At 62.9% G+C, this 25,972-nt stretch overlaps 1 protein-coding gene and 2 long non-coding RNA genes across 14 annotated transcripts; 2 read left to right on the top strand and 1 right to left on the bottom strand.

Annotated features, from left to right (window-relative positions):
• Positions 1 to 225: 225 nt before the first annotated feature.
• LOC140611170 (uncharacterized) lies at positions 226 to 2,876 on the top strand. Its single transcript, XR_012012503.1, has 2 exons — positions 226 to 489; positions 760 to 2,876. It is a non-coding gene; the product is annotated as an uncharacterized lncRNA (long non-coding RNA).
• REXO1 (RNA exonuclease 1 homolog) lies at positions 2,348 to 25,972 on the bottom strand. Of its 3 annotated transcripts, XM_072788015.1 has the most exons (18): positions 24,477 to 25,224; positions 24,040 to 24,110; positions 23,643 to 23,697; positions 11,457 to 13,180; positions 10,555 to 10,659; positions 9,529 to 9,739; positions 7,314 to 7,477; positions 6,846 to 6,977; positions 6,612 to 6,735; positions 5,811 to 5,924; positions 5,577 to 5,714; positions 5,344 to 5,457; positions 4,748 to 4,821; positions 4,428 to 4,538; positions 3,865 to 3,980; positions 3,626 to 3,764; positions 3,361 to 3,481; positions 2,348 to 3,269 (listed from the first exon to the last, which is right to left on the bottom strand). In XM_072788015.1, the coding sequence occupies exons 1-18, from the start codon at positions 24,538 to 24,540 to the stop codon at positions 3,181 to 3,183; spliced, it is 3,666 nt and encodes a 1,221-aa protein (XP_072644116.1). In that variant the 5' UTR covers positions 24,541 to 25,224; the 3' UTR covers positions 2,348 to 3,180. The 3 variants fall into 3 exon arrangements, with proteins under 3 accessions (XP_072644116.1, XP_072644117.1, XP_072644118.1); XM_072788016.1 differs by lacking the exons at positions 23,643 to 23,697; positions 24,040 to 24,110; positions 24,477 to 25,224 and adding an exon at positions 25,749 to 25,972; XM_072788017.1 differs by lacking the exons at positions 23,643 to 23,697; positions 24,040 to 24,110 and having other exon boundaries at positions 24,477 to 25,222.
• On the top strand, positions 7,939 to 22,109 carry LOC140611169 (uncharacterized). Of its 10 annotated transcripts, none has more exons than XR_012012495.1 (6): positions 7,939 to 8,329; positions 10,656 to 10,879; positions 13,394 to 13,915; positions 15,056 to 19,785; positions 19,939 to 20,368; positions 22,094 to 22,109. It is a non-coding gene; the product is annotated as an uncharacterized lncRNA (long non-coding RNA). The 10 variants fall into 10 exon arrangements; XR_012012501.1 differs by lacking the exon at positions 22,094 to 22,109 and having other exon boundaries at positions 13,394 to 13,549; positions 13,831 to 13,915; positions 19,939 to 21,829; XR_012012498.1 differs by lacking the exon at positions 22,094 to 22,109 and having other exon boundaries at positions 13,394 to 13,646; positions 13,831 to 13,915; positions 19,939 to 21,825.

Here is a 25,972-nt window from a genome sequence, read left to right as displayed (position 1 = left end):
GGGTCTTGTGAATTGAAACAGGCGGGTCCGGAGTGGTCGGGGGGGCGGGACCCCCAGGGTGGGCAGGCCGGGGCTGCGCTAGGGGCAGGTTCTGTAAATAGTACCCAAGGGGCGGGGCCTTCCGGAGAAGGCCGGGGTGGGGGCGAGGCAGAGGTGGAGCCTGGGGAGGAGGTCTCTGCAGAGGTGTGCCCAGCCGAGGGTGGGCCCGGATCTAGGGTGGGCGCTTCGCACGGAGCGGAGGGGTGTCGAGGTGGGGGCAGGCTGGGGCTGGGGACGGTCAGTGGGCGGGCCGGATGAGAGGGCCTCTGTCCGGGCCAGAGGACTAAGGGGACCATGATTTAGGAGCAGGGCCTCGGTAGGGCGGGTTGGATCTAGCCAGGGTTGCGGAGGGCCAGAGTGGGGCTGGGAACGCGGGAAGGACGCACAGGCATCACAAGTGCAAGCTGCGTGCCGTCCTGTACCTGCTTAGGGAGCACCTTCTATGCGCAGGTGTAGTGTTGGGCGCAGCGTGGAAGCCCAGGGGGTGCCGGCCGGGTGTGTGTCCACCCAGCGGGCGGCCAGGGCTCTGGGAGTCTCCCTGAAGGTGACAGGGGTGGGAGACAGCCGTGCAGCGGGGCCATGGCCGAGGAGGGAGCCGGGGCGGGGGTATGTGGGAGCGGCTGCTGAAGCTAGGGCCCCCGGAGTGGGGTTCAAGGGGAGGGGCAAACTTGGCGGAGAGAAGTGGTGATTGAGCGCTGCCTTTCATATTTTCACTTTTAGACACGGTCTGAAGTGTGGAAATCAGGAAGGTGGTTGGTTCTGGGCTTCCCCACCCTCACCACCCTTCCCTCTGGGCCCTGGGACCCCTCCCTCTAGCCTGTTTCTAAGCCAGCAGACCTGGTACCTGCGCCTGATGCCAAGCCCCAGACGCCCGGCTGCCTGGCGACACCTGTGAGCAAATGCTGGGTGAATGAACGAATCAGTGAGTGCTGGTGTGGTGAGGGCGGCACACAGGATGTGACCCCCCCCATCAGGGCAGCCACCTCCCACTCCACACACCCTCCTGGGCCTGGGGAAGAGGGGGGCAGGTAGGCCTCTTATTCAATCACCGAGCACACATCCAGCGCCTATCCAGGGGTGTCCCGGATGACAGAGGAGGGCTTGCACAAATTGTTCTAATTTTGCCGGGACTGGCCCTGAGGAGGGGCCTGCAGACCCCATCCCGTCCCCAGGATGTGCAAAGGCCCTGCAGCCTCCAAGAGTCAGCATCTCTGGCCAGCTAGAAGCTGGCACCCATCCTCGGGGCCTCCCTGGGGGCTCGTTAAGCTCTGGGGAGGAAGGAGACACCACCAGGGTCACGGAAACCGGGGGCGCCTGGGTCAGTGAAGCACCCGACTCTTGATTTCAGCTCGGGACAGGATCTCAGGGGCGTGGGATCAGTCCTGTGTCGCGCTCCACGCGGGTCATGGAGCCTGCTTGAGATTCTCTCCCTCTCGCTCTGGTCCCTCTCTCTAAAAAGAAACAGAAACCCCACAGAAACAGGCCTGCACCATTTATTTAGGAAACTACTACTTGTTTTCAGAAGAGGTGGGAGAAACTCCAATGGTCACAAGAGCACAACAGTGGTTGGTCGACACTTGCCCCCCGGGACCCCCAGGATCCAGAGGGCAACCAGTCCTCTGCAGTGCTGGCCCAGGACACCTCGGGGGTAGAGGCTGCTGTGTCCTCAGCTTGGGACCCTGCTCTCCAGGCCTTCGGCAGAAGCCTACAGGGGCCTCCTCCGGGCAGCCCTCCTGCCAGCACCTTTGCGTTCCTGCCTCCAGACCCAGGGACTCCAGCGCCAGCCCCTCCCTCCGCGAGGTTATTTCTGGCTTCACTTTGCATTTTAAATGAACCCAAGGTGGACAGATGAACAGCCCTGGCCCCTCCACCCCCGAGAGGCACATTCACAAGGCAGCCGATTCCGAGGCGCCCAGGCTGGGCGCGATGCACAGCAGCACCTCCTGGGAGCTGCAGGCCGGGGCACGGTGGGCGGGGGCCACCCTTCCCTTTCTGTGGTAGCTTCTCAGACGTGCATGGCACAGGTGTGGCTCTCCGGGCCTCCTCACCCCCACCCCGCCGGGCGCAAACCCCCTGCCTCACAGGACTTGGCTACTGCCCCCACCATCACTGCACCCCACGGGGGCCAGAGCGTGACACGCCCCACACCCAGACCGCCCAGAGTTCTAGGGCCCAGAGCACCCCCGGGCCAGGGTGGCAGGTCCTGGCACTGCTCAGGCACCGACGGAGGTCAGGGCACGTCCTGACCACAGGGACAGCCTGCATGGGGCCTCGTCTGGCACAAGAACACCACCGGACGCCAGGGAGCTAAAATCCATACAAACATTTATTCCGTCCCTGCCTCGGGTTGGGGCTCGGGGCTCAGGGCCCTAGGGGGGCTGCAGGCCTTTACAGACAGCCCCTGGGGGAGGGCGGGGCTCTGGCAGGAAGACAGGGTCCAGAGGCTGATGGGCCCTGGAGGGGTCCGGAAGGCGAGGCCCTGGGGGTGGGGGGGCAGGGGGACTGGCTTGGTTCCCAGAGGTCACGGAGTCCAGGTGGGTTTGGGGAGGCCAGTTCCCACCCGTCCGGCCCAGGCCGGGCTGGACTCTCGGTCCTGGTGGCTGCCAAGGTGCCAGCTGTCGGCTCCCGGCCCCCCAACTCCTCCCCCTGCCCCGCCCCCCACAGGGAAGGCAGCACCAGGGCTTCTCCAGCTGGGGAAAGACAACTGTGCGAGTAGTCGTCAGATTTAAATTACAAATAATAAAAATAACAATACAAAATAAAAAAAAAGAAACCCCTGTCTCAAACACACCCACGAAAAGCCTGCCCGGCAGAGGGGCCGGAGCGGGAGGCCTGGCTGCCGGGGACTCAGCAGGGCCCACTGGGTGCCGGGTGGGGTCTGGCCCAGCCTCATGGGGCGTCAGCAGCAGTCTCGGAGGACAGAAGTCGGGGGCAGAGAGGCGGGGCGGCGCAGGGGGCCGGGTGGGGTCAGGGCTCCAGGTGGTCTCGGCGTGGGCACTCGGCCGCCGGCTCCTCCCGCTCTGTTTCCATGTCTCGGCGACGTGGACAGGGTTAGCTCTCGAGATTTATTGCACTGTTTTGGAAGAGGCCTGGGGTAGAGGCCGGGCCGGGGCTGCGGGGAAGGCGGGCAGGCGGCAGCGGTCACCGCTTGGTCTTGGCGTCTTCTCGGATCTTCCAGATCACCAGGTGCATGCAGGCGCTGGCGTCCTCGCTGGAGCTGTGCCCGTCCACTGTGGGGCAGAGCGGGTGGGGGATGCGTTGGCGTGGGTGCGCCCCGCCCCCGGGCCCCGCTGCCCCTGCTCACCACCGCCCCCTGCTCACCGTTGTCCTGGATGATCTGTCTGAGGTAGTCAGCCATGAGGTTCCGCAGGGAGCGCTTGTAGGGGAGGCCCAGGCGGTGCGGGAAGAGCACGGACGTGTCCACCACGGTGCTGTGGATGACCTGTGGGCGAGAGGCTGGGCAGAGACCGCGGGAGCCAGGGCCCCAGGGGGCGGGGGTAGGAAGGTGCCCGGGGCTCAGCCCGCCCAGCTCCCAGCATCCTCCCTCCGAGGACCCCGGGCAAGCAGAGCCTGGGGACGGCAGTACCTTCAAGGCCAGCAGGTCACTCTCCAGGCTGTGTCCGATGAGGACGGTGTCGGCGCTGAACATGCTCAGCAGGACAGCCTGGACGTCCCGGAGCGAGATGCTCGTGTCGGCGAGGTCAGCCTCAGTCACCCCTGAAAACCTGGGGCGGGTAGAGCAGGGGCCCTGAGGGTAGCTAAGGAGGCAAATCTCGGGTTCCCACCCTGGGAGCTGGGGCAGGGAGTGGGGGGTCGGGGCCATACCTGGTGTTGTAGTCAACAATTTCATTGTCCGGCTTGACGAAGGTGTCGTAAACCACCTGCATGTCCGTGTCCACCACCGTGACACGCGTCAGCTCCAGGCCATACGTGGTGTAGGACTGCAGGCCAGGAGGGGTCACGTGACCACATGCCCCCCCGCCCCCCACCGGCCCCCAGGACCACGGGCCAGACACTCTGCACCCCGAGCCCCAGGGAGCTCCAGGCCTTCTGTGGGAGCGGGGGTGGGGACGAACCTGCAGTGCCCTCACAAAGCCCCAACAGCCCCCTGGTTTACAAGCCAGTCCCGAGGACCTTGGCTGTGTCGCACGGTGCGCCTGGTGTGCCAAGGGGTGAGACGAGAGCTTCTACTCGGCGGTGGGAGAAAAGCTCGCTTTCAGAAGACGCCGGCATGGCAGCCAGACACAACCTGAGGCACGAGGGAGGCCAGCACCCCGCCGTGGTCCGCGGCTCTTCCCCTCACCTGCTCTATCCTGAGACCCACGCCGGCTCCAAGCTGCAGGTGCAGGTGCCTGGCCGCCATTGAGTGCACACGGTGCTCAACTCACCATTTCACAGTCAAGGGCGTAAATCCCCGGGTGGGCGTCTTCTGAAAGTTCTTTATCGAAAGTCTTCACAAAGCCTTCGAGGTTTTCCTTCCGGCCGTCCTGCACGTGTTGCTGCGAGCAGAGCGGTGAAGGCCCGTGAGGCTGGCGGGCGGGGGGCGGGTGGTTTCTGGGGGACGCCCCACTGTTCCTAAGGCCACCGTCAGAGGCACACGGATCAAAGGACAGGAAAGGGGGATGTGGGCTCTGGCCCAGGCTGCACCTCGTTTCCAGCCAGGCCGGGGGTGCTCCCCAGGTGGGGGAGCAGGGCCCCAGAGACCTACCTTGGCGACCTGACAGCCAGTGGAGCCGATGGCAGCCGAGCAGCACGTGTACTGAGTCTCCCAGCCGCCAGCCACTGAAAGGGAGGAGGAGGTCAGGGCCCGGCCCCCAGCAGCCCAGTCCCACGCCTCCCGCGCACAATCGTGGCACCTGATGTGCTGGGGCAGGGGCTTCTCAGCAGAGGAGGGGTGGCCCCTGTGAGGCGGGCATCTACAGCCTCCTCTCCTCCTCTCCTGGGGGGCACCAGGGCCCCTGAGGGAATGAGGATTCGGGACCCCGGAGGAGGGGCCCTCCCCCGGTGTGGCAGCAAGGACACATGTGTCTTGGGGATGGGGGGGGACCCTGGCACACCCACCAGTGGGCAGCAGGCGGCCTGCAAGAGGGAGCACACCACGTGGGGTGCTGAGGGTGGGAGCCAGGGTGCGTGGGGGCTGGGGGTTGTGGGGGGCCTCGCCACCATCCACACTGGGACACGGCTCAGGAAGGGAGAGGACACGCAGAAAGAAAACTGACCAGTGTTGGTGCAAAGGGACAGCCTCAGCCTGACCAGGAGTCGGCGGGGAGGTTGTGGGGTGTGGTGTCTGCAGAGAGGGCTCACCTCGGTTCCGGCGGAGCCGCCCCCAGTGGTAGTAGCACTCCTCCTCGCGCACACAGCGGCCCGACGCGGACACGAGGTACTCACTGCCACACCGGCAGCAGATTCTGCAGGAGGCTGTGGGGCGGCGCGGGAGCATCAGGCCCTGAACCCCCACCCTGGGGTGCGCCCCGGCTCACGGCACACTCCCCCTGCCCAGACGGCCCTCCGCAAGCAGGGGGGCACAGTCCACTCACAGTCCTTGGGCTTCTTCTCCTCAGCCGTGAAGATGACGGCGCCTCCTGGCCGCTCGGGGTGTGGGAAGGGGTACCCGTTCTCCTTGAGCTGGTCCTCCGTGAGCAGGTACTCCTTGAGGCGGCCGTACAGGGCGGCCCCTGGGGACAACCGGGCACGTAGTAAGCCCGCAGCAAGGCCACGGACGGCTAAGCAGGGGGAGGGCCTGGCTGGACGGCTGCAGGGACCAGGCTCACCTTTCAGATCTTCCACCCGGGGGCTGCTCGGGCGGCTGAGCGAGAAGCTGGTTTTGGTGGCCAACTTGCCCCCCAGCACCATCTCATGGGACACGACCCTCCGGCCGCTGGTTTCTGGAAGTGGGGGGACGGTAAGCCATGCTCAGACTCCTTCGTCCCTCCCGAGTGCACTCCCACCCTCCGTGGTGACCTGTCCCCCGGCCAGCTCCTCACCACCCTGTCAGACAGGCGAGACTGCCCCCGCCTAAACTCTTTAGGGACTGGCTGCTGGTTGCCAGAAGCCCCAGGGCACGTAGATCAAGGGGCCTTCCAGGGGCACTGTGGAAGCCTCCCAGGAGGAGCTGTGGGGGCCGAGGCGGGAGCAGGAGAGCAGGGAAGTGTGCGCACTGGCGGCTTAATGTGCCTTCAAGAGGCAGTAATGACGCGTCCTCCCGGAGCTGAATGCACGCAGCAGGCCGGGTGAGCTTCGCCTTTGAAGAGGCCTCCCCATTAGCAGGCGGCCCCCGGCTCGGGAGAGCAAGCTCGCTAAGGAGGGCAGTGAAGAGCGAGAAGATGCAGGAGTGAGGGTGTGGGGCGGACGCCACCTTCCATGGAAGCCCGCCGACCAGGAGCCAGCACCCACCTTTTTGTCTGAGAGCCTCCCCGCGCTCCGAGCGGCAGAAAGCCGGCTGGCCAGGGCCCCACGGCCTGGGGGAGAGTGGTCCCCAGCCACCAGCGCAGCCCTGGGCCCCCCCTGCTAGAGGCACAAACCCGACTCTTCCAGACATTAACGCCCCGGCCACCCCTCCTAGCCTGACTTACTGTTGAGACCAGGCACGGAGCTGGGGACCAGGCCCCGCAGCTTCTTGAGGGTGTTCACAGCGACGTTCAAGTAGATGTTCTTGCTGGGACTGCGGTCATAGGCCACCTTCTCCTCGTTCAGCGCCTGAGGACGGCACACTGCTCAGCCTGGGGGCCCCGGGCCTGGCCACCCCCGAACTTGGGCCAGCCGTGGCCCCCTCAGCTGACCAGCAGCCACCCGCCAGGGTCACGCACCTTCTCTATGGCTTCCTGGTTTGAAGAGCTGAACTTGAGGCATTCCTCAATGAACAAGTTCAGATACCGCTGGCGGATGACCGTGGGGACTTTGCCCCCAAACTCTTTCGGAATAATGGGCTTCTTTAAACTCTAGGGATGACACAGAGCCATCGGAGGTGGCACAGCCCTGCCCGGTCTTCTGATGCATTTCTCAGAACACACAGGCTACGGCACACACAGGGCGGACCCCGCTGGAAACTCTGGGCTTCGGTGCCCGTGAGGGCTGCTACTGGCGCATCGGGGCCAACAGACCAGCACAGCGGTGTCGACCAGCGGGGAACCGAGGGCAGGCAGGGTGGCGTACGTGGCACCTGTGCCCTCTGCTCTCTCCGAACAGACACTGCCCCAGGGATGTATTCCTTAATGAACAGAAGAGTGGAGGGAGCGGGGAGGGTGCCAGCGAGCCGCAGGGAGGGGGATGCTCACCTGTAAAGATGGGCTGTGGGCAACGCGCTTGGGGGTGACGGTGGTGGTGGTCTTGGACGCCATGCCTGACAACGTGCGGGCCTTCAGGGGCTGGCTGCCTGGCTCGGGGCCATTGGGAGGCTGGCTGCTGCTGGCGGCGAGGGTCCTCTTGGCACCTGTGGGGGCTGGTGGGGCACAGGGCACGTGAGTGCAGGAGGAGAGCACGCCCATCACTGAGCTGCAGAGCACCAAGCAGCCGCGGTCATTGAGCGTCAGCAGGACGTGCATCTCGGAGCACAGGGGGAAGGGCTGGGCTGGGGGGCACGGGCTATGGAATGACATTAGGCTCTATCTGCTTTCGGGCAAGTCCATCGAGAAGGGGAAAACACAAATGGGGCTCCGGAGGCCGGCTCAGGCAACGTTGCCGCCGGGGTGGTCCGGCGAGTGGCAGGGCACATGTGGAGCCTTTGCCACATGTTCCGGCCCCCAACTCCGAGGCATTGACGCAGGAGGGAGGAAAAGGCCCTGGCTCCTGGGCTGAGGACCAGAGGGTATAGGATGCCCCCCGGCCCGGTCATTGTGACCAGCCGGCCTGCCTGCTGCTGCCTGTGTTCCCTTTGATGAGGTCACAAACCAAACAGTCTCCCGCCCCCCAGGGAGGAGGGTGCCCGCCTGTGGGGCCGTTTCCGAGGGCTCCGGGGCAGGCGAAGGGGACTAGGGGAGGCGGTGGGGGGGCGCACGCCTGCTTGAGCTTGGGGCTTCTGGCCGGCCCCGCGCCTGGGCCCCACCCTGCCCAAAGAAGGCGAACAGATGGAGAGCAGAGGGCCCCGACCCCGGCCTCCCGGGAGGACGACGGCACGCAGGCTGGCGCGGCTTAGCCCACACCGGGGCAGCCTCTGCTGATGGGGCAGACACGTGAGCTTTTCAGTAAGGAGAGACACCTTTTAGATTCATTCAGACACTTTCCACACAGCACTCGGGGCACACGTGGAAAGGAAAGCCAGTATGAGCTTCGGACGGGACTGCCCAGACCTCAGGTGAGTCCCCCTCGCTTGGGGAGGCCGCCACAGTGCCTATGGATACTGGACCACCTGCGGCTGACGCCACCCGCCTTGGGCACAGCGAGCAGTGTGCCAGGGTTGCCCCAGGCCATCGACGACCCGCGAGACCCGATTGCAGGCAGAAGCTGTGGGTTTGTGAGAGCCGTGTCCAAGGATCCACACGGTTCAGGGCCCTTTTCCCTTGGCCGCTGCTAAAGCCCCTCAGCCAACACCTCTCGCCATTGAGTTCTAAGGCAGGAGCTCCAGGGAGGGGAAGGTCAGATCGCAGACAGCTTATCCTGAAGAAGGTTCTTGGCACCAGGGAAAAGGGGGGTGGGGGAGTGGCTGCGGATGCCTGCATTTGTGGGACAGCCTTGTCGGGCCACACGCAGGCCCCGGTTACTCAAGGGAGTGTTTAAACCAACAGCAAGGGAGGCCCCTGGGAGCCGATAAGGAGGCAGGGACCTCTCCAAGTGAGGCTGACTCTACATGTGAACAAGCTCCCCCCCCCCCCCCCCCCCCCCCCCCCCCGGCCAACATCTCCTCGCTTCCAGAGGCGGCTGCCTTAGAGACTCACCTGTCAGACAGCAGAGGCATGACCCGGCTTCCCTAGTGGGGGAAGGTGCCCCTCAGAGCAGTAGGGCATCATGATCTAGCCCAAGCCCCTCCCGATGAGCTGAAAGCCTCCCTGACACCAGCTTTGGGCAGGAGCCTGGTGCCTGTCCCCACACACCACCCGGAGGCCAGCTCCCTGTTCCTGGCATCACTGTCTAGAGCCCGGTGCCCACACTCAGACCGGCCCCCACCAGGCCACCCGCCTCCAATACCCCAGGAGCCCGGGGGAGGCAAGGACACAAAGACCAGGGACAGAGAGAGTCACAGGGAGGCTTCTGGGTCAGGGCCTCTGAGGGAGGCTCTGGGTCTGCCAGACAGACAAGGGATGGGAGGAAGACAGGAAGACATCCCCAGACTCTCAGCCAGCCGCCCACTCCCAGCACCAAAGCCAGGAAAGGCCCAGAGCCGCTGGGCACTGCACCAGGCCCGACTTGGCCTCCTGCTAACTGTCGGAGAGACCTTTATCCCCATGTCACAGACAAGCACACTAAGGGCCCGGCCAGGCCACCATTGCTGGCAGAAGCGGAGCCCGGCCTGGGGTCCCTCCTGTCACTCCCGAGCCCCTGTGCCCTGGGACTCACCTGCAGCCAAGCGGGGGTTGGGGACATGGGCGATCCTCCTCTTCTCACCAGGAGCTGAGATGTGGATGGAGGATGGCTTCTCTGTTGGCTGCTGGGCAGCCTGGAGCCAGGTGGCTGAGTCCCTCTGGGCCTGCTGGGCCCGCCGATAGCACACCTCCTGGGCAGTGGGAGGCCGGGCAGGGGGTGCTGGGCCTTTCCTCACCGGGTCTGCCTGAGTGATGACAAATTCCAGGCTGGGGTCGTATGTGGGGGGCACCCAGAGCAGACCACGTAGGCCCGAAGGCTGACAGAGCAGGCAGGAGGGCAGGGGCGCCGGAGCCGCGGTGGAGTGGGCTGCCCTGGCGCCCTCCTCTGAGTTCCTGGATACCCTGGCAGGAACCGAGCTCGGCAGGTTAGACCTCAAACTCATGTTGCCTGGCTGTCCCAGGGCACCTCCGTGGTCCTGCTCTCTTGGCTGCTGCCTTCAGAATGCTCAGGCCGTGCCCTTGGCCCTGATATAGGCACAGCCACTACGTGGGTGGGAATCCTTGGGCCCCCTGATTGGATTGGCACGTCAATCCAATCACGCTTGATTCAATCACATCCAGCCTCCAGCCTCACCAGGGGAGGGGTCTGGCGATTGGATCAAGCAGAGCTCCCAGGTGCTTGGCCAGGAGCCCGCCCTCTGCCCGTCTTCCCTATGCCTTCCCCTATGCTCGCTCGCCTCAGCCACCAACATCTGCTCCTGTCTTCAGGGTGGAAACCAGGGCTCAGAAAGGTTGGGACTGTGCCTGCAACCACACAGCACACCTCACAGCCAGTGCTGGGCCCGTCCCTTAGGGGGCCCTCCCTGCTCTGTGCCCCGCTTTCCCCCAGCAGGGAGCACAGCCCGAAGACCGGAGGTGGGCTCCACACACTTCAGTGCCAGGACACAGGAGTGCTGGGTGTACGTGTGCTCATGGGCAGAGGGACACAGGGATCTGATTCTGCAGACGGGGGCCTTCCCTGCCCTGCCAGCCTCCCCTGGGGACCCAAAGGCAGACTGACCTCCTTGCCTTGCTTGGAGAGATGAGAAATTCTCCTCTTCTGCCCAGGGAACAGAGTGGTCAGAGCAGAATGCCCCTTGTCTTCGTTCTTGTCTTCCTTAGGGGGCTGAAAAACATCCAACCCTCAACGAGGCTCCCTCCCTCTGGCCTCTCCTCCCACACCCGTCTCGGGCTCCTCTGGGCTGCTCCAACCACCAACCACCGAGAGCCTAGATGCGGTGAGGTGGAAAGGCAGGAATGCACTCAAGGAAGGGGCTCCCAGGTCTTGAAAGAGATGATGTGGGACCCTCAACTCCAGCCAGGGGGCGCACCCCGCACGCTCGCAGGTGAGGAGACAGGACCCCCTGCATCTCCTGCAGACACACCCCAGCCCCGAGGGCAACATGGTCTCATGCCCAGACCACTGCCTCGGGCTCCTCTCCCTCACCCGCTCACATGGGGCAGCTCAGAAACGCAGAATGGGAGAACAGGGTGCAGAGATCTGACCGGCCACACCTCAAAGGTCTGTGAATGGAGCAGGGCAGTAAAGGACAGAGCACCCCAGGCAGGACCTTGCGACCCTCACATGAGATGTGGGTTTCAGAGCAGGGACCAGCACGGCAGGCTCTGTCGAACACAAGCTCCCTCTGGTGGCCGACATGGGGGCACTGGACAGTGGGTGTGGGGGGGTGGAGGAGGGAGGAGAGAGAGAAGGGGGAGAGGTGGGAGACGCGCCGCACGACTTTGCCTGATCTCTGCAGAGCTCAGAACACCACTGCGGGACCCTGCTGGGTGGGCCTCAGGGTCCTGGCAGTGGACAAGGGTGGGAGGGGGGATGGCACACAGCATGCAGCCCCCAAGGGCTCCTGACCGCAGGAGGGGAGCACCCCCACAGAAGCCACAGGCCCTGGGCAGGGGGCTCACCTGCCGGGCTAGCCGGCCCCTGTCCTCTGTCTTGACGCTGGTGGACTCATTGAAGATGCGCAGACACTCCTCCATGGGGTCGGAGTCGAAGTCAACCTCCTTTTCCAGAGCCGAGTAGTCCACACTCTCACTGGCCTCAGAGGAGGAGGAGGAGGAGGAGGGTGAGGCGGGGGCGGGGGTGGGGGCGGGCTGGGCAGGCGGAGGGGCCTTGAGGCGCTTCCGGGGCCCCTGAGCCACTGAGCTGCCCAGGCTGCTGTCGGAGTCGGAGTCAGAGTCAGAGTCCGAGTCGGAGCTGAGGCGGGGCGGGGCGGGGGGTGCTGTGGGCCCGGGGCCCTCGTCTTCGCTCTCGTCCCCGAAGAGGTCTGCGTGGCTCAGGGCCCGCTTCTGCAGCTTAGGGGCATCCCGGGAGGCACCCTCGTCCAGCGAGCGGGCCTTCCGCTCGGCCAGCTTCCCAGATGGGGTCTTCCCACCCGTCCTGACTGGCAGCTGGTGGGCACCCCCGCGGTCAGGCCGGCTTTTCCCTGAGCTGGCCACTGGGGTGGCCGAAGATGGCTTTTTCTTGGTCCCTTCGGGCTGCTCAGCCCTATGCCGGGGGCTGCCGGCCTGCGGGCCCCTCCGGTCTGCCCCGGGCTTCCCGGCCGGCCTCCCGTGCTCTCCGTCTCTGCCCTTGTCCTTCTTCCGGGCGCTGTCCTTATGGGTGGTGACAGGCAGTGCCCCACTTTTCTTCTTCTTGGGTCTTCCCTGCTTGGGGCCACCAGGCTCCCGGGTGGCCTTGGCGGGCGAGCTGGGCTTGGCCACAGGCGCCCCAGCAGGAGCCTTGGGGGGCTGCCCGAGGTCCTCCACGTCGTACTGCACTGCCATCTCCTTGGTCTCCCGCAGGCCACCTTCCTCAGTGTCCTGGCCCTCCCTGGAGCCGGGCTGCCCAGGGGCCTTGGTCTCGGTGCCCAACTGGGCCCTGGGGGGGCTGGTGGTGATGGGCCCGTCCACTGGAGCCGTGGCGGCATCATCATCTGAGTCTGAGAACCTGGCGTCGCAGCCGGCGAAGGGGTCGCAGGGCTTCTTGAGGGCAGGCGTGTAGGGTTCGCTGCCTCGGGAGCCCCTGGGCCTCTTGGGGGCCCTGTCATCCTTAGAACTGGCTCTGCTGAGCAGCCGGGCAGAGAAGTTGGACAGAGGGTCATACTCCAGGTCTGTGGACGGCTTGGAGTCATCCAACACGTACTTGCTGCTGGGGATGGGGCGGCCATATCGCTGGGGCTGGCTCACAGCCTTGGGGACGTACTCCAGGGCACTGCCACCCCCCCCACCATGGCCCTGTGCCCGATCCAGGGAGGCCAGCGAGTACTTGCTGCCTGCCTCGGCAGCAGTGGCCAGAGGGGTGGGCTGGTAGCTGGCATCAGGGCTCGACAGGCCGGGGCGGCCGCCAGGGTTGTAATCGAAGGACAGCGGGAAGGCGTCCTCATCCAGGCCAGTGGCGGAACAAGCGGTGGGGTCTCGGGGTGCCACGGCGGGGGCTTCGGCTGAGCTGTGCTCACGGGTCGTCTCCAGGAGCTCCTGGTACCGCCGCTGCTCAAGCTCCACCTCAGAGCGCACGGCCTCGATGGCCTGATTGACCAGCTCCAGCTCCAGGATGTCCGAGCGGGGCTCGTCCCCTCTGCCCAGGGCTCCATTCTCCCTCTGCACGGGGGGCTTGGGCAGCTCGGGGTTGTACGGATCATAACCGAGCCCTGAAACGGGAAGCAGGAGAGAAGAGTGGTGAGCGGGCCCCTAAACAGCGACAAGTTGGCCACCCCCGACCTGGGCGTCAGCCCCGAGGCCCGAAGCTCAGAACCCACAGAGAACCAGAATCAATGGGGGGCTGGGCCTCCAGCAAAGCCCCAGGGAGGCTATGCCAGAAGGTGAAGTTTTCCACAGTGGGCTCCCCCTCTCTGCCCGCACAGGCCCCAGCCCACGCAGGCTGCCAGGCAGGCTGAGGAAGCACAACTGGGCCCCAGAGCCATGGCCGTTTGGCCTGCACACCTCCTGGCACAGCACAGCTCGCGGTGCAGGTCGTGGCACTGGCACGATGGAGGAGGGACATTTCACCGGCTGGACAAGTGAAATCCAGGAGCTGGGGCCAGAATGGGATTCCCCGTGGGCCCAGCCCTCAGGGAAGCCGTAGCACGCTACTTCCTGCAGACAGGAGCTGGGCGGGTGTGCAGAGAGGGCCTGCCAGCCTGGCAGGGCACAGACACAGTGGGGCTGGCGGGGGGGGGGGGGGGGGTACATCCAAAGCTTTCCCTGGGTCAAGGCTTGGGTGGGAGGGGAGCAGAGGGCCGCCGCAGAGGTGTCACCTGTAGGGCTCTGTCCCACAAACACGCTCCCTGCCTCCCTGCAGTGAAGTCCATGGGGCTGTGCATATGCCAGGAGAAAGTGGAAGCCCACCACCGCTAGGGAGCCCGACAACACTTTTAAGGAAAAAGGTGAGGCAGGATGTTATCTGCTAAGGGTCTCACGGTGTAAAGAAGAAGAAAACATTGTACGTTCAAATTCCACTCTGAAAACACCAAGTGGGGTGGAGAGCAAAGCTGATGTCCTCATAACTTCTTAATTTTTTTTTTTTTTAAGTAATCTTTACTCCCACCGTGGAGCTCAAGCTCAGGATCTTGTCCTTTTATTTTTTTGTTTTTAAAGATTTATTTATTCACGAGAGACACGGAGACACAGAGACACAGAGAGAGAGACAGAAACACAGGCAGAAGGAGAAGCAGGCTCCTCACAGGGAGCCCGATGCAGGACTCGATCCTGGATCCCAGGATCACGACCTGGGCCAAAGGCAGGTGCCCAACCACTGAGCCACCCAGGCGTCCCAGGACCCCGTCCTTTTAATGTTCATATCAACCTGAAGGGTCCCCACCCCTAGCAGCGACGGTGGGATAGATGACTCCGGTTATGTACCATCTTCCAGGGCTTATGCCATGAGCCCAGCACCCATGTCACCAATGTCTGCACAAAACTCCCAGAAGACTCTCACTTATGGACAGACCTATGGACACTTTAAATAAAACATAAGCAAAAGAAGCCCAACATTCCAAGAAAAGGATAACATGCCATACTCAAAACACCATGTTCAAACATTCCAGAATTGAACGAGTTCATCATTAGAAATCCTATCTAGGGATCCCTGGGTGGCACAGCGGTTTGGCGCCTGCCTTTGGCCCAGGGCGCGATCCTGGAGACCCGGGATCGAATCCCACATCGGGCTCCCGGTGCATGGAGCCTGCTTCTCCCTCTGCCTATGTCTCTGCCTCTCTCTCTCTCTCTGTGACTATCATAAATAAATAAAAAAAATTTAAAAAAAAAATAAAAAAATACATTAAAAAAAAAATCCTATCTAAAATTTAACAACACAGGAGTCCAAGTCCCTGCTCCGCTGCGTCGGGTATACTTGGACCCAGTTTCGAGCTTGTAAATAAACCCTCGTGTGTTTGCATCCAAAAAAAAAAAAAAAATTTAACAACACATTTTATAAAGTGACATAATGACATTTTTGAAGCACTAAGTTGTACACCTGAAAGTAACATAACTTCGTGTATCAACTATATACTCAAATAACTTTTTAGGTCTCACCAGAGGTCACTCTGAAGCGTCTCAAGAGAAAACCTCCCTAGATCTCACGCCCTGCCCGCACCTGCAGGGAGCCCAGGGGGACCTATCCTGGACCTCCACCCTGCAGAACTGTCCGAGAAGGAGTCTTGATTTAAGGCCCCCCGTCCAACGTGACGAGCTACGGCAGCCCCAGGAAACTCCAGCACCACGGAGCGGGAAAGCCGTGGAAAGAAACCGGCACGGCTGGGCGCCAGCCTTCACCACAGGGAGCTTTGTAGGGCACAGTGGCTGGGCCTGGGGCCCCAGGGAGGGAAGGGGATCATTGTGGGCATGTTGTTTGGCTTTTACCCTGGAACCCAGGTTTAGATTATACTTAGAAGAAAGAAGCACGTAGCTTCACTTCTGACCACCGAGGACGAGCCAGGACCATGGGTCAGAGAGAGGGAGGCCGGTCCATCACCCACCACCACCGAGTGGGGCACTGGGGAGTGGTCATTTCCCCTCACTTGGGGCAGGATGCGTGGCCACCGCTGCTCAGAGGTGGAGGGACCAGCCAGATGGAAGGCCATCGTCCCAGCCCACGCTGACCCATCACCAGTCCAAATGCACGGATGGGAGGCCCACTCTGGGCCAAGTCCGCCGGAGTGAACAGAGAGGAGCCAATGCCTTCCCCTCGGAAGTCTGGGCTGCCAGCAAGGAGGAGGGGCCCACACCCAGCGAGGGGCTGGGTTGGCAGTTCTCAGGGGGCCTCCAATCCAGCCCAGCTCATTCCCCATCCTCCCTCCTGTGGCTAAGATTCCTGCCCCTGCTGTGGGGACGAGAGTGCAGCCTGCCTAGCGGGGATCCCCCTCCCCCAGGGGCTGTTTGGGATGAACGGAGGGTCCATCACTGGGCAGAAGGGCCACAAACAGTATGCACATCACCAGGAGCCCCTCAGCCGTTTCAGAGTGATGAGGTCCAAGTTCAGACCTCAGGCCACTTCACACTTTGAAAAGAAGGGTTCTCCCCCAAGTGCATCTGTGCTTAGGGGGGACCCCAAGGGAGGGAAGGAGGAGGGCCTACAAAAGAGGGGCCCTCAGGGGAGGGGACCTGAGGTAGGCCTGTCTTCCTACCCTGGAGCCTGTACTGACATTATAAAGGCAATCACACCTGCTCCACCTCCTCTAGCCTCCTGGCAGCCTGGCCTCTCAGATGGGAAGGGGCAACTGCACTCGGGGTCCCAGTGGCTCAGACCCTGAAGGGGGTGCAGCTCTTGGCTGAGCCCAGTCCAAGCACCCAGCCCCTGATAAGAGCATTCCCGAGCCTGCCAACATGGGGCATTTTCAGCCCCAGCTGGAGGCTGCCTCCCCCACCATAAGGCAAAAGAAACTGCCCTCGGTGTGCCTAAGAAGGTCAAAACCCTGCCCCACTGGGGCCTCAGGTCCTGTAAGACTTCATCAGCAGCCTAAGGGGCTCCAGACAGGTCAAGAAGCTTCGAGCATAGCTGCCAGGAGCTGCTACAAACCTGTGGCTTAAAGTGAGCACACGGAGCCCAGAGCTAGGTTACCTGAGGCTTCTGGGAGGGGGACCCTCGTGGCCTCTAGCCCCCTGCCCCACCCTGCTTCCAAGGGCCGGGACCGTGGGGAGCCTGTCAGGACTCAGTTGGTTTACGAGCTGCAGGTGCCCACGGGCCGTGCCCACCCACCTGACAGAGCCCACTGGAGGGCTCTGGGCGGGTGGCAGCCACAGAGGTTGGGAAGGGCCATGGGGCACCTTGGAAGGCATCTCCTAATTATCGCAGAATTAATCTGGATGGAAGCCAAGGGGCGGTTCCTTTGGGGGTTTGCACCTGGTAAGCATGCGTTTGGTAAACAAGATTAATTAGGCTGAGAAAGAAATCACGAACCCCTCTTCCCACACCCACTGCCCACCCCCAGCACACCTAGGCCCAGCCTTGCTTCCGTGCCCACAGAGGCCCCACACCCCCCAGGCCCTGCCCAAGGAGAGAGCTGCCCTTCCCTGGTTCCTGTGTCCCGACTCTCTGACCATTCGCTCCCGGGACAGGCTTCCAGCAAAGGGGGACGCCAGCACCCCGACCCCACAAGGAAAGGCCAACCCCCGCTTTCCAAGGCTGCAGATCCCTGAGTGCAAAAACTCACACAAGGCTGGGGCAAGGGTCACAGTGGAGACCACACGGGGCTGAGTGAGCAACAGACGGGGCAGTGGTGTAGCCGCCTCAAATCCCTCCCAACCTTACCTCTGCCGGGAAACCCCCGGGCCTGGGCCTCATCCGTGGCTCTGTGCCCCTGCTCCCACCGCACCCCACCTCCAGACAACACTACACACCCTCCCGTAAAGGCACGTGGAACTAACGACGGCCAAGCACAGAGGCCCCACTGGGGCGGGTCTGTGAGCCCCACCGTGAACCTCAGGAGCCACTCAGGCTTCCCCTCACATCGTCAGCCCCTCAGCCCATTCCACGGATAAGAAGGCCAAGTCTTGGCCAGCCAGGCCGCTCCCTAAGTTTCACCCAGCTGGTGAGAGGGCTGACCCCAGAGCCTAGGTCCTCTCCCACCTGGAAGGGAGACCTGGTGCTGCCAACGACCATCTCTGCCTTCCTAAGGGCTGGCTGTCGCCCCAGCCCTCCCACCACTCTGCCCAAGGTCCAAAGCCGATAAGCACACACTGCACAGTGGTCCCACCCCGGCTTCGTGCTGATAAAACATTAGTGGGACGGTCTTCCAACCCCGGTGGCGGCGGCCGTAGCCTGCTGACCCTGCATGGGGGTGTCAGGGACACAGGGAGGAGTCAGTCCCTCCAGCACTCGAGATAAGCAGGACACAAGGGCTCATCAGTGGAGAGACTAAACCCACCCAGGCTCCGGGAGCTGCGTAGGAGGCAGAGGCCTTACAAGGTGGTGGTGGTGGGAGGACGTACCCATAAGACCACACTGGTAGGTAGGGCACTGGCTCACAGCCAGCCCTGGCTTGGCTGGAATGCAGGGTAGGTGGCCAACTGGGGCTCAGAGGGTCCAAGCACCCAAGCACCCACCCCTCACTTTGGGCTCTTCTGGCCACTCCCCAAGTCCTCAGAGGCACTAGGAGCGTCACTACTTCCCTCCAGGCCCAAAGGCTCTATTCCTGAGGACCTTCCTTCTGTCCAGGCCCAAAGTCTCCCCTGGGTAGGACGCCCTTACACCTGGACATCCAAGTGCCCCACTCGACAGGGCAGGAGCCTGAAGCCCAGGATGAAAGTACCTGGCCATTCACCCATTCTGGAGCAGAGGGGAGAGTCCTGGGGCACGCAGGACCCATAGGAAGAGAACGGCGACAGCCAATGGATGTAGGTGCACACGGGGAGACACATGCTACGTGCCTGACAATGGGGCTGGGCTGTGCCTCGGGGAGCAGAGCCTGAGGTCCACCTTCACCTCCAGGACAGTCTGAGGACACCGGACAACCTCCCCTCGCTGCCCTCAGCTCTAAAGCCCACCCCCCAAGCAAGGACAAGGCCAGGGTTCCCAGGGAAAGAAAGAGGGCCCCTGCCAGGCCTGAGACCATCCCCCAGCTCGGCTCCCTCTGGGCATCACTGGCCACCCCGCTATGGGGCTGCCCCTCCCGAGGCTTGATCCCGGGAGGACCAGGACAAGAGTGCCCTGGAAGCAGCTACCGCCCGGCACACAGCCTGCTTGCCATCGTAAACACACCGGGGGCTCAGCTATGCTGCAAACATGCAGGGAAGCATGCGGGGCAGGATAAAAACCAAAGGAAACCCAGGAAGACACAGAAGAGCATGAAACAAAGAAGAAAAAAAAAAAAAAAGAAAACGCAGAAGAATGCCAGAGGGACCGGCTGCGGCGGCCACATGGGCCTCCCGGGGGGGGCCTGCTCTCTGCTGCCCTCATAACTGGGCTGGTTATGCCCCATGGGCTGTGGGGGGCACAAAATTGCTTTCACGGTCCCCAAACAGAACATTTTACGGATTCTCTCACTCCGGTCCTGGGACGCTTCCAACTCCCCAAACACGGGTGGCCAGTGGCTATCCTGGGGGTCACCTTCCTCCACACCACAGGCTCCTGGGAGGTGCCCCGGCCAGCGGGAGGCCCAATAACACTGCAGCATCCTCTTCCTGGAACATGGAGTCAAGACATGGGGGCAGCTAGCTGTGTCCCCCAGGAAAGAGCCCACACACCAAAGTAACACATGAGCATCAGTGCCTTTTATTATTTGACCACACAGGTAGGTGACGGGGAAGAGTGGTGAGGGTAGGCTTTCCAGGTGGGCCAGCCCCCTCCTCTCCTTCATACTTGGAACCAGCTTCCTGCCCAGAGCCTGATGGCCTCTACCTCAGCGACTCCTCCAGGCAGCCCTCCAAGATCCTCCCTGCAGAACTGGGAGGACTAAGCGGCTCAGGCAGGCCTGTGCTCTTCCCTAGGTACCCAGCACAATGCTGTAACAGTGGCGCCTGGGGAGGAGGCCCCAGGGCTTTCGGGTCCTGCCTCCTGGAATAGTACCCACATTCCTGCTCTTTGAGGGCTCTCTGGGCCACTCGGCTATAGAGAATCGGACACACGTCTCTCAGGACAAACAACTGTGATGTGTGACCAACTGGGTAGGGACGGATCTGGCCCCGAGGGACAAGCATGACCAGGATGTGCCTGGAGTGAATGCAGTCCCAGTGCTGCCCAGATGTGCCCTCCGTGTCCCCTGCTGTCCCGGAGCTCGACATGCTGACCACCTGGCTCCTGTCTACACCTCCGCCTCCGGTGAGCTGGCCGGCACAAATGTCTGCAAAGCTTTGTGGACGGAGGGAGGGAGTAAAAGAAATACTGGCCGAGGGTCACGGGCCCTCCATGCCTTGAGTGCATGCACTCCCGCGACACAGGCCCCTGTGGTGACTGGAGGACACGGTCCCACAGGACAGTTGGCCCCCAGCAGCCACACAGGAGATCCAGCGGCTCCGCGCACAGCCCCCTATTTCCGTCTTCCGGGGCTGAGTGGCCAGACAGCAGCAGCAGCAGCAGCAACAAGCTCCAGGACGACTGGGAGTCAGTGTGACAACAGTGACCCCTGCTGGACCCACTGGGGGCGGCAGCAATGCTGGGGAGCAAGTGCCCTTCCACTCCATCCCTCCAAACCACGCAAGAGAACATTCGGGCCTTCCACTGAGCTGCATCCCTGCCCCAATCCTGGATTACCATCCCCCCACTACCACCTCTGCTTCCAGCCATGAGGCAAACTTCTACTCATCCTTCAAAGCCCAGCTCAGTAACCATTTATTTGGGGAAACCTACCTGATGTCCCCGCAACCCCTATGCCAACTGCTCTGCCCTGGACCCCAGCCCACAGGTAGGTACTGAATTCAGACGCATCCAGAAGAGCCCTAGGAGGGTCCCAGGGCTAGCTCCCAATTTTGCAGAAGACCCCGAAGCCCAGGTACCCCTGTGTGTAAGCACGTGTCGGGCCCAAGCCCCACCACAGAGCACCCAGGTTCTGGGCCCCCCAGCAGCCTCCCACCCTGTTTTTGTCCAGTAAACTAAAGCACAAGCGGGCGTGCAGTTTCCCCCGGAAGTGCTCCGGGCTTTCCCTCCTGCCTGCCCCCCACCCAGCCTGCTGTGGCCAGGTGCTCACGCGGCTGTTTCCAGAAAACTTCAGTACCTGGGGAAGCCGCCAGACCAAAGGCCCTCAAATGGCAAGCACACACCTGCTTCCTAAAAAGACACTGGCCAACCACGGCAGAAAGTCTGAGGAAGGCTGCGATCGGGGAGGGGGAGAGCAAGCAGGCAGACACCACCCCCCCCCACGCCCTGCAGGCCCCAGATGGCTCCCGGGTCACTGGGGCCCCAGGGACCCGAGCACCTCCTTCCCCGTCTTCGCTTCCCTCTTAGCATCCGACTCTCGGGTGTGAATGAGACCACACCAGCCGGCCGCCCCGCTGCACACGCAGGCAGAGAGCTGAGACAATCCCACGCGCCCACCTCAGTGGCACCCAGTGTGACCCTGAAAGGGGGCCCTGAGTGCACAAGGGGTGGGTGGGGACGACGACGCAGGAGAGCATTCCCACGACACTGTCCCTGAGAGCCCAGGTCATCACCCGTTTTACAGAAGGCTAAGTGAGGCACAGGAGCCACCACCCGCAGCTGGAGGCCAGGCCAACCCCTCCCCCAAGACAGGCTCTTTGCACAACGGAGAGGGAGCCGGAGCCGGATGCCTGCATTTGGGGCTGCCCTCCACCTGCGAGGGCTGAAAGGCAGCCATGGTGCTCGCACCTCTCCTCTGGAGAACTTGGGGGGCACAGGTCTCCCAAGCTCCTCTCAGCTGCCCCAGGAGCTGGGTGCTCATCAGGTTCCTCCATCTCAGTTCAGGGCTGGACAAACCTGCGTGTGTTGGGAAAGGGGCACTCTGGGCACTGCAGGGGGCTGAGCAGCATCCCTGCCTCCGCCCAACCCCAGGGGCACCACTGAACTGACAACCACACACTTCCCCAGGCGCCACTCCTGGGGGCAGGTTTGCAGGGAGAGACCCAAGGCTCTGCTAACACTAAGCAGATACACTTTCAAATGACAAAAGCAGGGCAGCCCGGGTGGCTCAGCGGTTTAGCGCCGCCTTCAGCACAGAGTAAGATCCGGGAGACCCAGGATCGAGTCCCACGTCGGGCTCCCCACAGGGAGCCTGCTTCTCCCTCTGCCTGTGGCTCTGCCTCTCTATCTCACACGGATAAATAAATAAAAATCTTAAAATAATAATTAAAATAACAAAAGCAGCTTTCTGGGCAGACACAGCAACACGTGTGTGGCTCAAGCCTAGATCAGGGCAAGAAGGCTTTTTTTTTTTTTTTTTTTTTTTTTAAGGCTCCCAGGCCATCCAGAGAGGCGGCCAGGTGTGGGAACCCGGGAGGTACAGTCCCAGGATGGCCTCTGGCCTCAGAAAACAGAATCCAACTTAATCAGTGCACAGGATCACGACTACAAAGGGCACAAAGCCTCTTCTATCGAAGGCGGGGAGGGAGCACAGCAAGCTGGCAGGGGCAGGACTCGGGGCGATTTACAAAACACGTTTCTTCTGACTTTTCAGTATCGTCCAACGTTTTAAGGGATCCCTGGGTGGCGCAGCGGTTTGGCGCTTGCCTTTGGCCCAGGGCGCGATCCTGGAGACCCGGGATCGAATCCCACATCGGGCTCCCGGCATGGAGCCTGCTTCTCCCTCTGCCTGTGTCTCTGCCTCTCTCTCTCTCTCTCTCTCTCTGTGACTATCATAAATAAAAAAAAAAAAAAAAAAATGAACGTTACTCTAAGCCCTGAAGAAAAGCGCTATGAACAGAAGCAACGGGTGGGCCTCACCGGCTGGGACTCTGCCCAAAACCACAACTGTGACGCAGCCCGCGGTAAGCGGTGAATTCAGCGCTTTGAACACCCCAGCACCTCGCCTCTAATCCCATCCTTACGAAAGCCAAGAGCTACAAGACAATGGAAGCACCGACGGTGCTGCAGGCTTCTCCTCTGGGAGCCTGCACAGCTGGGTCCCTGGGGACTGTGGCTTCCTGGGGAAGCAGGGCGGGGGGGGGGGGGGGGGGTAACGCTTGAAAAGAAAGTAAAGGGGCCTCAGCAAGAAACAGCCTGTGACCAAGAGACGCCAGGCGATGCCTAGGGACATCTGTCATCATCGCAACCAGGGTAGGGGGCGCCACAACTGGGGGTGCTCCTGGCATTGAGCAGGCGAGGGCCAGGGATGCTGCCCACCCAGAGCAGGCCTGGCCCCAATGTCCAGTTCCCACTGCTCCTCCGAGCAGCTTCAGAGTTCCCACCCCAGACTAAGCAGGAGGCCCCAGTGGGCCGAACTCAAGGCCACGCTGCCCACCGGCTAGCAAAGACACTCCAGGTTCCTTGCAACCCCCCGCCGGGCCTCCAGGCACAACAGGCAACGCTGCTGGCTGCTGAGGTCCTCTCAGGATCCGTTCTCTCTTGGTATCAGGGGAGAGAAATCTCCCCAGCATTCACTGGCGCTGAGAAAGTGCCGGATGCAGGAGAGCACACTTCCACTGCATCTCTGAAGAAATCATCACGTGACAGTGAGAAGTCGCCCCCACATGAAACCCGCTGGCACCCTGCCAGAGGAGGGAGCAGCTGAGGGGCAGCGTGGCCTGCGGATCTGCTCAGGCGCAGCCATGCCCCGGGGACTGCCTGTTACTGTGGCTGTACCCCTCCTGCTCCAAGCCAGCTCACAGAGGAAAGAAATTCCACCCTCTGCTCGAAGCCTTAGTTCTCTGGCTCCATCCCCCTCTCTGCCTGACCTTCCGGGCTCGGAGCTTCCCTGAGAAACAAGGCTTGCTCTCCAGACCATAAGCTCCCCCCAACCATTGCCTAATAAGAGGCCCAGGGAGGGGGGGCTGCCCCCACCACGTAGTCATGACCACCCCTGTCCTCAAGTTTCAGCGCTCACGTCCTACTGCTCTCTTTCCCAGGTCTCACTGTTCCCAGCCAGCCCCAGGGCAGAGCATGGGCTGACACACACGGGGTGCTGGGGTGTGTGTGGGACTCATAGGTGCTCAGCAGCTGGCACTGGAAGGAAGAGGTGAGTGGGGCAAGGGCCTGACTGCCCAGACTCAATCCCATCCCCCACTTACCAGCCATGCACACACAGGAGAGTGGCTCCCCATCTCTGGGCCTCAGTGTGCTCATCTGTAAAATGGGGACAATCATCCCTACCATTGAGAGTCCTAGAGCCTACCCAAGGGTGTGCTGCCAACTGGACAATACCACGCACGAGACTGGATAGCCTGAAGCCCACATGGAGTGGGCTGGGGGCAGGGCTGGAAGGGACAGGATCCCGGCCCAGCCCCCTCACTGGCCTCAGACTCCACTGCAAGGCTCAGGTGCCCACTGGCCCAAGACTGGAGGTGCTGGGCCTCACAGGGACCCCCACAGCCCACCTGCAGGCAGCTCCCACCCAGCACTTTAGCAACTTTGTTGCTTAAAAATGAGTTCAAGCAAACCGGGCCCAGCCCACCCTTGCCAGAGCACCTCTGCTTGGGCCTGCACATCTGGACTGCTGCAGCCTCTTCCAGCTGAGAGGAAACGGGGCCTGTCAAAATCTGGAGCAGGGGAATCAGAAAGGGAGGGAAAGGACGAGGCACACCCGCTCCCCTGGCCTCCCAAGAGGGCAGCGACCCTGTGAGCATGCCACAGAGAAGGAAACAGAGAGGCTCCCCAGCAAGAAACAGGCTGAGCTGGGAACTGACCCTGCCCCTCTGCAGGGGGACGCAGGGTTCTACCAGAAAGCAGACCCCCTTCCTTTCCTTTCCTGCAAAAGGAACACGCAGATGGGTAGGCGGCTGCATTTTTCCCCCACGGCAAGCGGGGCAGACAGGACCACATCACTAAACAGGTTCCCCAAAATGATCCTTCGGGAAACAAACTGGCCATCTGTGAGGCCGGAAGAAATGTAAAATGTGACTTACCGTGGGAAGAACGCATGAGGCGAGAAATCAACACCCCAGAGTTTGGGAGGCTGGAAGGCAACATGTGAACTTGGGGCCGAGTCACCGTGTCAGAGGCCTAAGGGTGTGGTCCTGCCCTCTTTGGACTCACCGAGAGGACCCCAGAAATCAGGGGGCTCTCTGCAAAGCGCTACATACACCACCAGGCGGTAAATAAACTGCGCTTCAGCGGGAGAGCTGGGCGCCGACTCCCCGCCCTCCCTGGCCCGCACCGGAGCCGGGAGTACCATGATCCGGCGTCCAGGCACCAGCGGGCACACGTGTCCTTTCTCCCCGACACCAGGTTCCCCAGGGGCCACACCCGTCGCTCACGCAGCTCTCAAGGCCCCGGCCCCCCGCACAGCTGCAGAGGCAGACAGGGAGGGACTGCTCCCATCGGGCTGGCTGCAGACAGCTGCAGGTGCCAGGGGGCCGAGCATATTCCCGTGAGATTAGAAAATCCTACTTTTCTTTTCCTGACCACACGGGGCAACAGGCCTCTGGGTTGAGGCTAGCCGTCGCACTCCCCTAAGGAAGAAGGTCCTGAGACGATGATCGCTTTTTTGGGGAGAAAATTCGAAGCTGAGACAGGATGAGGAGGTCTGGGTCCGAGGGAAAGGGGAAGTGGTCCTGGAGGGCAGAGGTCACCCGAGGGAGCACGAGCCTCCCCCAGAAGGGAGGGGCATGGCAGCACTTAATCCTCCCCGTCACACCTCCTCCAAGGAGCCCACCGCACCCCCGGCCTTCCGCAAAGTGCCATGACGGTGACAGCCGGCGCGAAGGGACGACGCGCAGTCCACCAACGTCCTCTGCGCAAACCCAGGGAGGCCTGGAAGCCCGCGCCCCGCCCGCCCAGCCGCTCGGCTGCGGCCGCCTCCCGGTCCAGCCGCGTCGACTCGCAGCAGGTGCTCCTACGCCCGCCGGACACGGCAGCGGCCGCCGCGGGGGGCGGGGGGCGGGGGGCGCCGGAGTCCGGCCGCGCTCGCCGTTCGGCCTGCGTTAGTGCCTGCGCCCTCGCGACGGCCCAGGACGGCTCCCCGCCCGCCGTTCACGCCGTGCGCCCAGGGGCACCGAGGCTCCCGACACCCCGCGCCGGCCCCGGGCTCGGCTCCCGGGGGGGGGGGGCGGTCCCGGCCGCGGAGACGACGCCCGCCAGCGCGTGGGGAGGCGGCTGGGCCGAGGCGGCGGCGCCGGGAAGGCCGCGGCCGTGGAGTCCAGGCCGGGGCCGGGGAGCCGAGCCGGCTCGGGCGTTACCTGCTGCGGGGGGCGCCGCTCCGCCGCCGACCAGCGCGCCGGGGCCCCGGGCCCCGCGGTGCCGGAAGTGGCAGTAGGGCCGCCGGCAGGGCCCCCCGGGCGCCCCAGCCCAGTAGGGGCAGTCGATGGCCCGGAAGAAGCCGGTGGAGCGTAGCATGGTCCGTCCCGAAGCCGGACCCCGGCCCGGAGCCGCCCGGGCCCCCGGGCCGCTCACTGGCGCCGCG

This window comes from Canis lupus, chromosome 19, assembly GCF_048164855.1.
Source record: "Canis lupus baileyi chromosome 19, mCanLup2.hap1, whole genome shotgun sequence".
Taxonomy (NCBI): Eukaryota; Metazoa; Chordata; class Mammalia; order Carnivora; family Canidae; genus Canis; species Canis lupus.
Note: the sequence above shows the minus strand (reverse complement) of the source record. Positions and strands in the feature narration are given on the sequence as shown.